Below are 14,409 nucleotides of genomic sequence, written 5' to 3'. Positions count from 1 at the left end.
GTTACCCAGACTGGACTGCAATGGCTCGTTCTCGGCTCACCGCAACCTCTGCCTCCTGGGTTCAAGAAATTCTCCTGCCTCAGCCTCCCGAGTAGCTGAGACTACAGGCGCGCACCACCATGCCCAGCTAATTTTTGTATTTTTAGTAGAGACGGGGTTTCACCTTGTTGACCAGGATGGTCTCGATCTCTTGACCTCGTGATCCACCCGCCTTGGCCTCTCAAAGTGCTGGGATTATAGGTGTGAGCCACCGCGCCCGGCCTGAGACGGAGTCTCATTCTGTCACCCAGGCTGGAGTGCAGTGATGCTATCTAGACTCACTGCAACCTCTGCCTCCTGGGTTCTAGCGCTTCTCCTGCCTCAGCCTCCCAAGTATCTGGGACTACAGGCACACGCCACCATGAGTGTGCAGGTGCCAGCTAATTTTTGTATTTTTGGTAGAGACAGGGTTTCATCATGTTGGCCAGGCTGATCTCGAACTCCTGACCTCAGGCCATCTGCCCACCTTGGCCTCCCAGAGTGCTGGGATTACAGGCATGAGCCACTGCACCTGGCCTGTTATATATTTTCTGATTATAAGAGTAGCAGGTGTAGCTGCAATATTCACAATAGCTAAAAGATGCACAACGTGAGTGTCCATTGGCAGGTGACTGGATGAGCAAAATGTGGTATATACAAAAATAGAATGTTAGTCAGCCTTAAAAAGGAAGGCGATTTTGACAAAACTATCTTGTTAGATTCAAAATAAATTATTCATGAGATTGATCATTTTTGGGGTATCTTTATTAGCCATTTGGCTTCCTTTATCTCTGGATGGTTTGTTCACGTTGTTACCTATTTTTTAATGTTTTTTCTTATTTTGTTTATAAGAGTTTTTTTGTTGTTGTTGTTTCTTTTTTGAGACAGAGTCTTGTCTGTTACCCAGGCTAGACTGTAGTGATGCAATCACAGCTCACTGCAGCCTCAAATTTCTGGGCTCAATCCTCCCACCTCAGCTTCTGAAGTCACTAGAACTACAGGCTCACGCCACCATGCCTGGCTAATTTTTCATGGAAACAGGGTTTCACTTTTTTGCCCAGGCTGGTCTCAAACTCCTGGCTTCAAGTGACCTTCCTTCTGTGGCCTCCCAAAATGTTGGTATTGCAGGCCACCGTGCCCAGCCCTGAAGTCCTGGATTCTTGATGTGACTCTGACTTACTATCATAATGGTCAGCTAGTCACTTTCCTTTTCTGAGCTAGAATTTTTGGAACATTCAAGATGGCCCAGCTTGTGTGGCTGGCAGAACTGGAAATGTTGACCAGAAAACCTTGGTTTTTCTCCTTGTGGCCTTGTTAGTGGCCAGCTTGGGTTTCTATAGAATGTGGTGGCTGGATTCTCAATGGACAAGCCCCAATGTGCAGGTGCCATGTAAGCCTCTGGTTGTGCCACAGGTCACATAGCAGCCCAGGGCCAGTGTCGGGGGAGGTTACCCAAGAGCATGAATACAGAGAGGCATGTTTCCCAGGGAGGCACCAATTCACAATCTTCCATTACTTCCTTGGGTTGAACATCTCTGCTACAAAATTTTTCCACATATTGGTTTCCACTCTAACCCTTTGGAGCTTCCATCTGCCTCTGGTCCAAAGTCTGTCCTCTGGAGCCTCATAGAAGAAGTCCGTTATCTCACTCTCATGACATGGCTTTGTCTGGAAACGAGCCGTCACATCTACTTACATCTTTCCTTCTTGGGTGATGGAGCTGTATTCCTTCATCACGATGAGAATTCCTTCATCATTATTTATCTGACATGGTTTGGGGAGCTTTCCTTTTCTGTTTGCCTGCCTTTGGGCTCCATCCTAGAATGAGAACGAAAATCTTTAAGTCTCAGGGAGGGCAAAATCAGAAAAAGACATTTGCTTTTTAAGATCTACCAGTGGGCAGGAAGTCCTGGCATTGCAGGCAAAAGCTTGAATTCAGGCTCCCAGAATGCCTGAATCTGTGGGGAGTGAAATGTCTCTAAAGAGTAGAAATTTCCTTTCTGGAAAGTGTTTTATTAAATCAGTTTATTAATAACTACATAAAGCATCCCTGGATCTCTGCCAGTCACTGCTAGGAGTGAAGAACTTTCGAAGAATCTGAACTGCTCAAGGATGGAATGAGCTGTTGTAGAAGTCAATGTTCAGGGTGGCTGGAGGACCCCTTGGGGGTGTTGTCTAGGGATTTCTCTCCCTCTTTTCGGGTGAGATGGGCAACACTATACTCTCCTGGGAATTCACATTCACTTCAGGAAGTAGTGGATTCAGTATTTCCAGAGTCTAGAAGCTGCTGCTCTTCCTGGTCATATATATGTGAGATTTCCTACCCCTCTCTACTTACCCCGTCCTCTTGTTCTTCAGATACCAAGAAGGACCTGAAGCAGATCACCAGCCACCTGCTGGACATGCTGGTCAGCAAGAAGGTGTCTGGCCAGGGCAGGGATCAGGCACTGAACCTGCTCAATAAGAATGTCCCCAGGAAGGACCTTGCCATTCACGACAACTCACGCACCATCTACGTGGTGGATAACGGTGAGAAGAGGGGAAGGTTTGGGGCTTGCTCAAGCCTTTTATGTGGGCACCAGGGCACTGTGAGGCTCTTGAAGAGGTCTTCGGTCCTAACTGAAAAGTTGAGAAAAGGTATTGGCACGTCAGGATCCACCAGTGGCCTGTGAAGGTGTAGATCAAGGCTTTGAATTCAGAGCCTGAACACACCCAAGAAGTGCCCCGACGCATCCCCAAAACATGTGGGCAGAGCTACCTAGCAAATGGGGACAAGGACTCCACCAACTGAGGGGTAAAATTCCAGAAATCTCATGGTTGGTAAAATACTTCACAGGCCTTCTAAAAGGGAGGAAATGGCATCAAGTATACTTTATATAAAGAACAATGAGAATGTTTGCAAACCCAAAAGTATCTGAGACAGGTCTCAATCAATTTAGAAGTTGATTTTGCCAAAGTTAAGGACATGCCTAGAAGAGAGGAAACACAGAATCACAGAAACAGGCTGTGGTCTGAGCCTTTCTCCAAAGATGATTATAAGGCTTCAACATTTCAAGGGGAAAAGCAGCCGGGAGGGGAGACTGGGAAGGTATGGTCACATTATATGAATGCACATGTTGTAAGAGGAAGGAGGAGGTAGGGGAATAGTCAATTATGTATTTGTCTGCTGCTTGGCAAATCACCACTTTACAGAAGATAAGGCGAACATAGAGTGGACATATTTAAGCACTAGAGTAATTTATTAAACATGTGGAGATATTTAACCTTTTATCTATAGCTATCTGCTTAGGAATGAAAGGAAAGGCAGTTTCTTACATGACTCAGCTTTCAGTTTAGTTTTTTCTTCCTTTGGTTTAGGGAATTGGGGTCCCAAGATTTTATGTTAGTTTTTAAATTTATTTTTATTTTATTTTTTTAGAGACAGGGTCTCACTCTGTTGCTCAGGTTAGAGTACAGTGGTGTGATCATAGTCACTGCAACCTCAAACTCCTGGGCTGCAGCGATCCTGCTTCCCCTCAGCCTCCCAAGTAGCTGGGACAACAGGCACACACCATCATGCCTGACTAATTTTTTTGTTTTATAGAGATGTGGTTTCACTGTGTTGCCCAGGCTGGTCTCAAACTCCTGGGCTCAAGTGATCCTCCCACCTTGGCCTCCCAAAGTGCTGGAATTACAGGCGTGAGCCACTGCACTGGGCTAAGATTTTATTTTCCTTTTACATGTTCTAGCAGATAGTCACTCAATTTGTCAGCTCCAAGGTGTTACCTGTCTCCTCAATCAATTGCTTTGATTGTTAAGGAATCATACTTGTGGTTTTATGATCTGCTATGGTAAATTCTTTCATAGGTTTTATGACACACAGAACCTTGTTCTAAAAGGTTCAGATCAGCGTTTCCCAGCTTGAAAAATATCTTTTGATATTGCACTTCCCTTGCTTGGTTTTTACAGACCTCAGCAAAGTGCACGTGCAGGTGCTTAGACTTAACACATTACTGCTAAACGCCCAAACCCCACTTCCTCCCTGCCTCATTCTGGTCTTCTCTGCATCTGTTATGAAAGGCGAGCATTAACAGCAGACCTTCTCTCTCTGCACCAGGATCTAGGCTCATCCACATGTTATGGGATGGGACAGGTGAAGAGCAATATTTTTTATTCTGTTCTTTTTACAAAGGGCACCAACATGAATAGCAATTGGGTAAAAATAATGTGGATTTAAAAGTTCAGATATTCGAATACAAAGCTGCAATGTAGAGGTGTTACGTGTTGTGCAAACTGGGCTGGGAGGCACGGTAAGGGAGCTGTCAGGATGTCACACCCGGAGTGAGCTCTTGGGCGAGGGAAGGGGAAAAAATGGACAGGAAGAAGGTCCAGAGTGTTTGAACAGAAGAGAAATGAGATGCTCAAGGTGTGGGCAAGAATGGAAGAGGAGAATGGGAGATGAGATTGGAGAGGTGCATTTGAGGGAGGCTTTTGGGACCCAGGCTGGGGAGTCTGGGCTGGCTCATCAGGCCCTTCCTGTTACTCCCCAGCCCTGCTGAGCACTTTTTAAATGTGTGGTTTAACATAATAGGAAATATACATGTTTGGTCTCTGCCGCTGTTTCCTGGCACACAGCTAACCTCATAGTTAGTGTGTGCCAGGAAAGTGGTAAGTGTCTTTTTGTATGCTCGTGTAACAATAACTGGTGGCTGGGAGCCCCTAGATAACCTCAGCATGTCAGAATGGGGGCTGGTTGCCGGGGGAAACAACCATGCAATTACAGGATTAGAACTTTCAGCCCCCAACCCCTTACCTCCAGGGAAGGGAGAGGGGCTGGAGGTGGGATTCATCACTAATAACCAATGATTTAATCAACCATGCCTACATAATGAAGCTTCTGTTTTAAAAGAAACTCTAACCAAAGGGGCTTAAAGTGCTCTCAAGTAGGTGAACACATGGAGGTGCTGGAGGGGTGGCTACCTGGAGAGGGCATGGAAGCGCCACGCCCCTTGCCAATACCGTGCCCTCTGCACTGCTCCATCTGGCTGTTCCTGACTTTTTGTTTTTATTTTTGTTGTATTAAAATAATAAATTGATAATCTAGTAACTAAACTGGTTTTCTGAGTTCTGTGAGCCATTCTAGCAAATTATCAAGCCTGAGGGAGAGGGTCATGGGAATTAGAAGTTGGCCAGTCAGAAGCACAGGTGGCAACTTGGACTTGAGACTGGCATCTGAAGGAGGGTAGTCTTGTGGGATTGAGACCTTAACCTGTGAGGTCTGTGCTACCCCAAGTAGACAGTGTCAGAGTTGAATTGACACCCATCTGGTGTCAGAAGTAAGGTCTGAGAGTAGTAGTAGTTTAGGGAGGAGACAGACGTTTTCCTTTAAGTGGTAAAATGTACATAGCGAAAAATTTACTGCCAGGCACTTTCTTTATTTTTTATTTGTGGAGACAGGGTCTCCCTGTGTTGCCTAGGCTGGTCTCAAACTCCTGGGCTCAAGTGATCCTCCCATCTTGACCTAACCAAAGTGCTGGAATTACAGGCATGAGCCACTAGGCCACTTCCAGGCACTTTTATTTATTTATTTAGTCTTTTTTTTTTTTTAAGACAGCGTTTCACCATGTTGGTCAGGCTGGTCTTGAACTCCTGACCTCAGGTGATCTGCCCACCTTGGCCTCCAAAGTGCTTGGATTACAGGCGTGAGCCACCATGCCCGGCCATCCAGGCACTTTTAATTTCCTCCTAACATCCAGAGTTTCACGCCTCCCAGCTTTTACCTGGATTGTTCTTCCTCCCACTTCCCCATACTACCCAAGGTCTGACCAGCTCCAAGCCACCTCTAAAACCTGGCCTGAAATCCACCTATCTGTTGCCTCAGAGGAAGCATAGTGTGACAGCTAAAATCACAAGCTTTGAAATCAGACGTGACTGGAAGCGTGCCTTTGCTATGTCACTGGACAACTTACTTGACTTCTCTAAGTCTTGTTTTTCTGCTCTGAAAGATGGGAATAGTGATTCCTAATGAGTAGGGCTCTTGTTAGGATTAGATGAAGCTAATGTGTATAAAGCTCTTGGCACATAAGCAGTGCTGAGAATAACTTGCAGATCTTATTTTGTTGACGCGAATCACCCCACCTTCAGTGTTACCCTTCTATACTTATCACATCTCATTGTAATCTTCACATGTCATTCTTCCCTATTGTATTGTGAGCTTTTGATGGTCAGGATCGTATCTTTTATTTTGGTAGCCAGTACCTCAAAGATGCTTATTTATTCAACAAAGACATGACTATTGAATTTGCCCAATGGGTAGTAGGAAGCCATTGAAGATTTTCAAGAGAAGAGATGAGAAGACATCATCATAATAAATGAAAATATTGTATTTACTAAATAAATAATAATTACACACTCAGTAATAAGCATTTATTGAGTGATAGTGATGTGTCTGGATTGATAATAGGGTTTCCATACATAACCTCATTGAGCCCTCAAACTTTATGAGGTAGGTAGTGGTATTCTCATTTTACAAATGAAGAAGCTGAGGCTTGAGGAAGAGAATATAAAATAGTATTTGGAGAAGACTATACATCAACCACAGAATGTCAGCACTGGTAGAGTCCTCTGAGATCAACTAGTCCTGATTTTGTATGTATGAAAATAGAGGCCCCTAGAGGGAAGTAAATTGGTCAAGGTGGGGGCAGTGTCAGGTGTAGAACCTGGACCTGGGTCCCTTGACCCCATTCTGGTGCCCTTCACTCTGAATGAACCACATGTTGTCTATAGACAGGGCTGGAGAGAAGCTGGTGAGAAGACATCACTGAGTGAGGGGTGTGTTTGTGAGGATGGAGCCCAGCAGGAATAATGCAGGGCATTATTGCCACTGTCTACCCTGCAGGTCTGAGAAAGATCCTGAAGGTCGTGGGGCAGGTTCCAGATCTGCCATCCTGCCTGCCCCTGACGGACAACACCCGCATGCTGGCCTCTATCCTCATCAACAAGCTCTATGATGACCTGCGCTGTGACCCAGAGCGCGATCACTTCCGCAAGATCTGTGAGGAATACATCACGTAAGTTTCCTGGAGGCCTCGCGGGGTCAGGCTCTGTCTTAGTTATCTACGGCTGTGTGACAAATTATCCCAAAATGTAACAGCTTGAAACAATAATTTTTTTTTTTTTTTTTTTTTTTGAGACAGAGTTCCTCTCTCGTTACCCAGGCTGGAGTGCAATGGCGCGATCTTGGCTCATTGCAACCTCCGCCTCCTGGGTTCAGGCAATTCTCCTGCCTCAGCCTCCTGAGTAGCTGGGATTACAGGCACGCGCCACCATGCCCAGCTAATTTTTTGTATTTTTTTTTAGTAGAGACGGGGTTTCACCATGTTGACCAGGATGGTCTCGATCTCTTGACCTCGTGATCCACCCGCCTCGGCCTCCCAAAGTGCTGGGATTATAGGCGTGAGCCACCGTGCCCGGCCAACAATGTTTTATTATCTCACACCAGAACAGAAATTCGGGAGTGGCTGGGTGGCTTTGGCTTAAGGTCTTTCATGAAGTTACAGTCATATGCTGGCTGGGGCTGCAGCCATCTGAAGGCTTGACTGGGGCTGGAAAATGCCTCCAAGATGGTGCACTCACACGGCTGGCACGTTGGTGCCAGCTCTTGGTGGGAGGCCTCGGTCCCTCTCCGTGCAGACCTCTCCACACGCTGCTGAGGTGTCTTCACTGCATGCTGGCTGGCTTGTCCCATAGTAAAAGATCCAAGGGGGAGCAAGGCAGCAGGGAGATGTCTTCTCTACCTAGCCTCAGAAGACATGTGTCATCACTTCTGCCACATTCTGTTCATTAGAAGCAAGTCATTTAAGGGGAAAAGATTAGGTTTCACCTTTTGAAGGGAGGTGTGTCAATACATTTTTTAGACACATTTTATTTTATTTATGTTTTGAGACAGGGTCTCACTCTGTCCCCCAGGCTGGAGTGCAGTGATACAATCATAGCTCACTGCAGCCTCAGACTTTTGGGCTCAAGTGAGCCTCCTACCTCAGCCACCCAGAGTAGCTGGGACTACAGGCACATGCCACCATGCTGGGCTATTTTTTTTTGTTTTCTGTCACCCAGGCTGGAGTGCAGTGGGATGATCATGGTTCACTGCAGCCTCAGCCTGCTGGGCTCAAGCAATCCTCCTGCCTCTGCCTCAGCCTCCCAAATAGCTGAGACTACAAGCATGCACCACCACGCCTGGCTAATTTTTGTATTTTTTGTTTCGCTGTGTTGCCCAGGCTGGTCTTGAATTCCCAAGCTCAAGCAATCTTTCTGCCTCAGCCTCCCAAAGTGTTGGGATTACAGGCATAAGCTACCTTGCCCAGCCATGGACAAATTTTAAACTTACCACTGGCCTCTGTGGTTGAAAGGAGCAAATGTCAGCTTGTCAAGGAGGGAGGCCCAGTTCTTTCAAGCCTAAGAACTGTGTGGCTTTGCAGAGCTGGACAGGGGTTAGGACCCTCAGCAGCTGCAGTTCCTGGGTCTCCTCACTTCCGCTTCAGTATCAGTGTGACTCTGGTGCTCTTCTGGTCTCTGTTTCTCTTTGTGTGTCCTTGCCTTTCTCCCGTCTCACTGCTGCAAGACCTTTTAATTCTTTATTGCAATGATTCCCAGACTTGTAAATTATTCAGATTTCTGAGACATCCCTTCCTGACTCAGTAGTTTGGGGTGTGGCTCTGGACGCTGCATGCTTAAAAGCACTCTAGGTGAGTCTCAGCAGGTGAAGACATTGCCTTTACTCTGCTTTTCTTTCTGTATTCCAGGGGTCAACAAACTTTTGCTGTGAAGGGCCAGGGAGTAAATATTTCAGTCTTTGTGGGATATATAAATCTCTGTCAACATATTTTAAAAAATAACTTAAAATGCAAAATACTGGCTAGGTGCAGTGGCTCATGTCTGTAATCCCAGCACTTTGGGAGGCCAAGGCAGGAGGATCACCTGAGGTCAGGAGTTCAAGACCAGCCTGACCAACATGGTGGATCTCTACTAAAAATACCAAAAATTAGCTGGATGTGGTGGCGCATGCCTGTAATCCCAGCTACTAGGGAGGCTGAGGCAGAAGAATCGCTTGAACCCAGGAGGTTGAGGTTGTAGTGAGCCGAGACTGCACCACTGCACTCCAGTCTAGGCGACAGAGCAAGACTCCATCTCAAAAAAAAGCAAAAAGCAAAAAGCTTCTGGCCGAGTGTGGTGGCTCCTACCTGTAATCCTAGCACTTTGGGAGGCCAACGTGGGAGAATCACCTGAGGCCAGGAATTCAAGACCAGCCTGGGCAATGTAGAGAGACCCCCCCACCCCGCCCATCTCTAAAAATAATTTAAAAATTAGCCAAGCATGGTGGCTCACCCCTGTAGTCCCAGCTACTTGGGAGGCTGAGGTGGAAGGATCACTTGAGCCCAGAAGGTCAAGGCTGCAATGAGCCGTGAATGCATCACTATACTCCAGCCTGGGTGACAGAGTGAGACTCTGTTTCAAATAAAATAAAATAATGTGAAAGCTATTCTCAAATCCCGGGATTTGCCAACTCCTTCTCTACCCCATGGCTTCTACTCACCCCTGACATGGGTTCACTTAGTTCTTTGCAAGGCTTCTCTCTTTTTCTACCTCAGTTTCAACTTTTCCTGCTGACTTCTTGAGTCCCTCATGAGGTCCCCAATTGGTCATTCAGCTTGTTCTTGTTTAGGTTTGTTGATCGAGGCCCCTTCCTGTCAGCCTATGGAATGCTGAGAGGAGAGGTCACCGCCTTCATCAAATGGTGCCCCAGCCTGGCCCTAGCAGGAGTGGAATATACCCCATTTCATCAGGGATGGGGTTCTGTGGGGATCCAATGCCAGCTCAAAGGTCAGACCCCAACTAATTATGAAGGATGCTGGTTCCTGGGCACTGAGTGGAGTGATGAGGCACAGGACACGAGATGCTCAAGCTGGAGGGGCTCTCAGAGCTTCCAAAGCTGACTCCTGCCTAAATTCCCCAGCAATCAGAGGCAGACATGGGACCAGAGCCCAGGTCTTAGACTCTCAGTGTGGAGTTCTTCTGATCAGTCCGTGCTACCTTCTTGCATTTATTTATTTATTTATTTATTTATTTATATTTTGAGATGGGGTCTTGCTTTGTCACCCAAGCTGGAGTGCAGTGGCACGATCTCGGCTCGCTGCAACCTCCGCCTCATGGTTCAAGTGATTCTCTTGCCTCAGCCTCCAGAGTAGCTGGAACTACAGGTGTGTGCCACCACATCCGGCTAATTTTTTTGGTATTTTTAATAGAGATGGGGTTTCACCATATTGGCCAGGCTGGTCTTGAACTCCTGAACTTGTAATTCACCCTCCTCAGCCTCCTAATGTGCTGAGATTACAGGCGTGAGCCACTGTGCCTGTCCTACCTTCTTGCATTTATTCGCAGCTGCATTTTCACTGTGCACATCTGCCCTGTTTCCCACACTGCACCAACCTGGGCAGATGAGAAGCATCAGAAGGCCTGTCCCCTCTGACATTCCCATGCAGAGATTCTCCCCTAGAGTAGATGGCAATAGATTCTGAAAGCAAGGCAGAACCTTCCTGGACATCTGGCCCACATGCTCACTGACAGGGGAAGGGACTGAGAACAGATCACCAGAGGGGACTGACTGGCCCAGGCCATGTCACAGAGTGATACTGCGTGCCGGGCATCATGCTAGGCCTGTTTGTGTTGTCCATGCTGTGCGCTTCTCCCAGACACAGCAGCTGCTGGCTGACAGCTCTCAGCTGTCATCTCTCTTTGGGACTTGCCTCAGCTGGGGAGAGCCGTTTCACCCTTCCCGTGGCAGCCAGTGTGCAAAGACTCACCTCAGGCTGGTTGAGGTGACTCAGACCTACAATATCAGTGCTTTGGGAGGCCAGGTGGAAAGATCACTTGAGGCCAAGAGTTTGAGGTCAGCCTGGCAACATAGCAAGATCCCGTCTCTACAAAAAATTTTTAAAAATTGTCTGAGCATGATGGTATGTACCTATAGTCACAGATATTCAGGAGGCTAAGGTGGGAGGATTGCTTGAGCCTAGGGGTTTAAGGTCACAATGAGCCATGATGGCACCAGTGCACTCCAGCAATAGAGCAAGACTCAGTTTCAAAAAGAAAAAAAGGCTCATCCCGATTTGGAATAACTGTGAAGCATGTTCCAGCTCCAGAACTCCTTACAGGCTGAGGCTTTGCTGTGACTGCAAAATGCTTCCCTCTGCCCAGTCCTGCTTCCTTCTCTTCCCAAGAACTCCCTCTAATAAACTTCCTGCGTGTCAGCCCCTGAGTCAGAGTGTATTTCTCAGAAGGCACAGCCGGTGGCACACCTGTGATGTCATTTATCCTCATCACAACTAGCAGTGCTACCCTCAGTTTACAGGAGCTGAGGCTCAGAGAGGTTTGCTGAATTGTCCAATATCACACAGCACATGAGCGGTGGAGCCAGGATGCAAATCCAAATCCGTCTGCCTCCAAATCTCACACTCTTTCCACCCTCTTGGGCCAGTACTCTTGACCACCCTCGTCCTTTGTTTAGGGGCAAGTTTGACCCCCAGGACATGGACAAGAACTTGAATGCCATCCAGACGGTGTCAGGGATCCTGCAGGGCCCCTTTGACCTGGGCAACCAACTGCTGGGACTGAAAGGTGTGATGGAGATGATGGTGGCATTGTGTGGCTCAGAGCGCGAGACGGACCAGCTGGTGGCCGTGGAGGCCCTCATCCATGCCTCCACCAAGCTCAGCCGTGCCACTTTCATCATCACCAATGGAGTGTCACTGCTCAAACAGATCTACAAGACCACCAAGAATGAGAAGATCAAGATCCGCACGCTGGTGGTGAGTAGGCTTGGTACCACCCTCCTGCTCGGTACCATCCTCCTGCTCGGTGCCATCCTCCTGCTCGGTACCACCCTGCTCAGTACCACCCTCCTACTTGGTACCACCCTGCTCAGTACCACTCTCCTGCTTGGTACCACCCTCCTGCTCGGTACCAACCTGCTTGGTACCACCCTGCTCGGTACCACCCTCCTGCTCGGTACCACCATTCTGCTCGGTACCAGGTGCTGTGCCAGGCAGCAGGGACCCCGAAATGAATGAGCTGAGGCTGCTGTCCTTGGGGAGACCAGGCTCAAGGGGGCATCAGACCCATCCACAGACCTCTGCAGAACAGGGTGATATCCAGGGGGCTAGTGAGGATGTAGGTTCAGAATAGTGAACTCTGCCACCTAACCCTGAGGACGTTCACCTCCATGCTTATGAACAACGCGAACACGGATGAGCTTGGGTTCAGAATGCATATTCAGGGCAAATTCTGAAAAGTCAGTTTCCTTAATCCATTTCTTTAAAATGCAGTTAAACCCATTTTACATTTTTTCCACTTTAATTTTACCTTTTTTTTTTGAGACAGAGTCTTACTCTGTCACCTAGGCTGGAGCGCAGTGGCACAATCTCAGCTCACTGCAACCTCCACCTCCCAGGGTCAACTGATCCTTGTACCTCAGCCTCCAGAGTAGCTGGAATTACAGAGGTGCATGCCACCACACCCAGGTAATTTTTTTATTTTTAGTAGAGACAGGGTTTTGCCATGTTGGCCAGGCTGGTCTTTAACTCCTGACCTCAAGTGATCCACCACCCTGGGCCTCCCAAAGTGCTGGGATTACAGGTATGAGACACTGTGCCTGGCCTGAAATTATTATTATTGTTATTTTTTGAGATAGAGTCTCTCTCTGTCACCCAGGCTGGAGTCCAGTGGCACGATCTCAGCTCAGTGCAACCTCTGCCTCCTGGGTTCAAGTGATTCTCCTGCCTCAGCCTCCTGAGTACCTGGGATTACAGTCACCTACCACCACACCCAGCTCATTTTTGTATTTTTAGTAGAGATGAGGTTTTACCATGTTGGCCAGGCTGGTCTTGAACTTCTGGTCTAAGTGATCTACCCACCTTGACCTCCCAAAGTTCTGGGATTTCAGGTGTGAGCCTCTGAACCCAGCATCAATTTTTAAAAACAAATTTTAGCTTCTGCCAAAAGTGAGTTTTCTCTTGTGAAAACTCCCCTAAGAAGAGTCCAATTTTCTTTGGGTAAAACTTTGCATGTCTGAATATGTTATCTACAAGATAGGATTTCTCTGCCAGTTTCTGTGCCATAACGAGGTTCCCCATTGAAGCTTCAGATATGGTCAACTTGGTCTTGCTCGTTTTTCAAAATGGCAGGCACAGTACATCTGTGGGGTCAAAATGGTGGGGAAGGGGGCAGGACAAGAACTTGCAACTGTATGGCTCTCTACCTAACCCAGAGCATCAGGGAAAGTATCTCAGCAAAGGTGACACCTGAGCTGAGTCTAAAGTCTGCACAGAGGTAGATCCAAGCAAAGTAAGAGGGGTGGAGCCACATGTTCTCACTCATAAGTGGGTGTTGAACAATGAGAACACACGGACACAAGAAGCGGAACATCACACACCGGGGGCTGGGGTTTGAAGGGCTAGGGGAGGAATAGCAGAGGGTGGGGGGATTGGGGAGGGATAGCATCAGGAGGAATACTTAATGTAGATGACAGGGCGATGGATGCAGCAAACCACCACCATGGCACTTGTATACCTATATAACAAACCTGCACAACCTGCACATGTACCCCAGAACTTAAAGCATAATAAAAAAAGAGGGGTGAAGTGTTCTGCCCATAGAAACCTGTTTGAGCAAGGCTTCGTCCCCAAGCTTTGGTGTCTCTGATCCTGCGTGTTTCTGCCGTCTCCTCTCCTCCACAGGGACTCTGTAAGCTCGGATCTGCAGGCGGCACAGACTACGGTCTCAGGCAGTTTGCAGAAGGTTCGACAGAAAAGCTGGCCAAACAGTGTCGCAAGTAAGGGGGCTGTGTTTCCCAGGCCCTCCACCTCCTCACGCGCCTCAGGACAGGAGTCTCTGGGGTGTGCTCCAGTGGAGTGTGAAAGGGACCTCACCCCCTGTTGACCACCCTGAAATGACTTCACCCTCTTGACCTGAGCCCTGGGCCCCTTCCCATGCATGAGTGCTCCCTCCTCACTTCCAGGTGGCTGTGCAATATGGCCATAGACACCCGGACCCGGCGCTGGGCAGTGGAGGGCCTGGCCTACCTCACGCTGGACGCGGATGTGAAGGACGACTTTGTCCAGGACGTCCCTGCCCTGCAGGCCATGTTTGAGCTGGCCAAGGCAAGTGTGGAGGTGTCTGGCCTGACCACAAACCTCAGGGAAGGTCTGCTGGGTCCGGACCCACAGAGATTGGATCCCAGTCTTCCTCCCGGCTCTACCCCTCACCCCTATATAAACCTGATGGTCATTTCTCCCTTTCTGGCTCTCATTTTACCTGACTGTAAAATGGTCTCCCGGCTCCTAATGCCTTCCAGAGAGT

The 14,409-nt window shown here is 48.0% G+C and overlaps 1 protein-coding gene across 2 annotated transcripts in view; it reads left to right on the top strand.

Annotated features, from left to right (window-relative positions):
* UNC45B (unc-45 myosin chaperone B) overlaps nucleotides 1-14,409 on the top strand; it is a 39,273-nt gene that overhangs the window by 9,039 nt on the left and 15,825 nt on the right. For both annotated transcript variants that reach the window (XM_064378473.1, XM_012445574.2), the window contains 5 exons: nucleotides 2,377-2,547; nucleotides 6,896-7,067; nucleotides 11,561-11,861; nucleotides 13,788-13,882; nucleotides 14,069-14,210. In XM_064378473.1, coding sequence (XP_064234543.1) covers nucleotides 2,377-2,547; nucleotides 6,896-7,067; nucleotides 11,561-11,861; nucleotides 13,788-13,882; nucleotides 14,069-14,210 — 881 coding nt within the window. The remainder of the gene's footprint in view (nucleotides 1-2,376; nucleotides 2,548-6,895; nucleotides 7,068-11,560; nucleotides 11,862-13,787; nucleotides 13,883-14,068; nucleotides 14,211-14,409) is intronic.

This window comes from Aotus nancymaae, unplaced genomic scaffold (assembly GCF_030222135.1).
Source record: "Aotus nancymaae isolate 86718 unplaced genomic scaffold, 86718_ANA_hifiasm-v0.15.2.pri h1tg000018l, whole genome shotgun sequence".
NCBI classification, from domain to species: Eukaryota; Metazoa; Chordata; class Mammalia; order Primates; family Aotidae; genus Aotus; species Aotus nancymaae.
The sequence above is the reverse complement of the archived record's forward strand: the minus strand, read 5'-3'. Positions and strand labels throughout refer to the sequence as shown.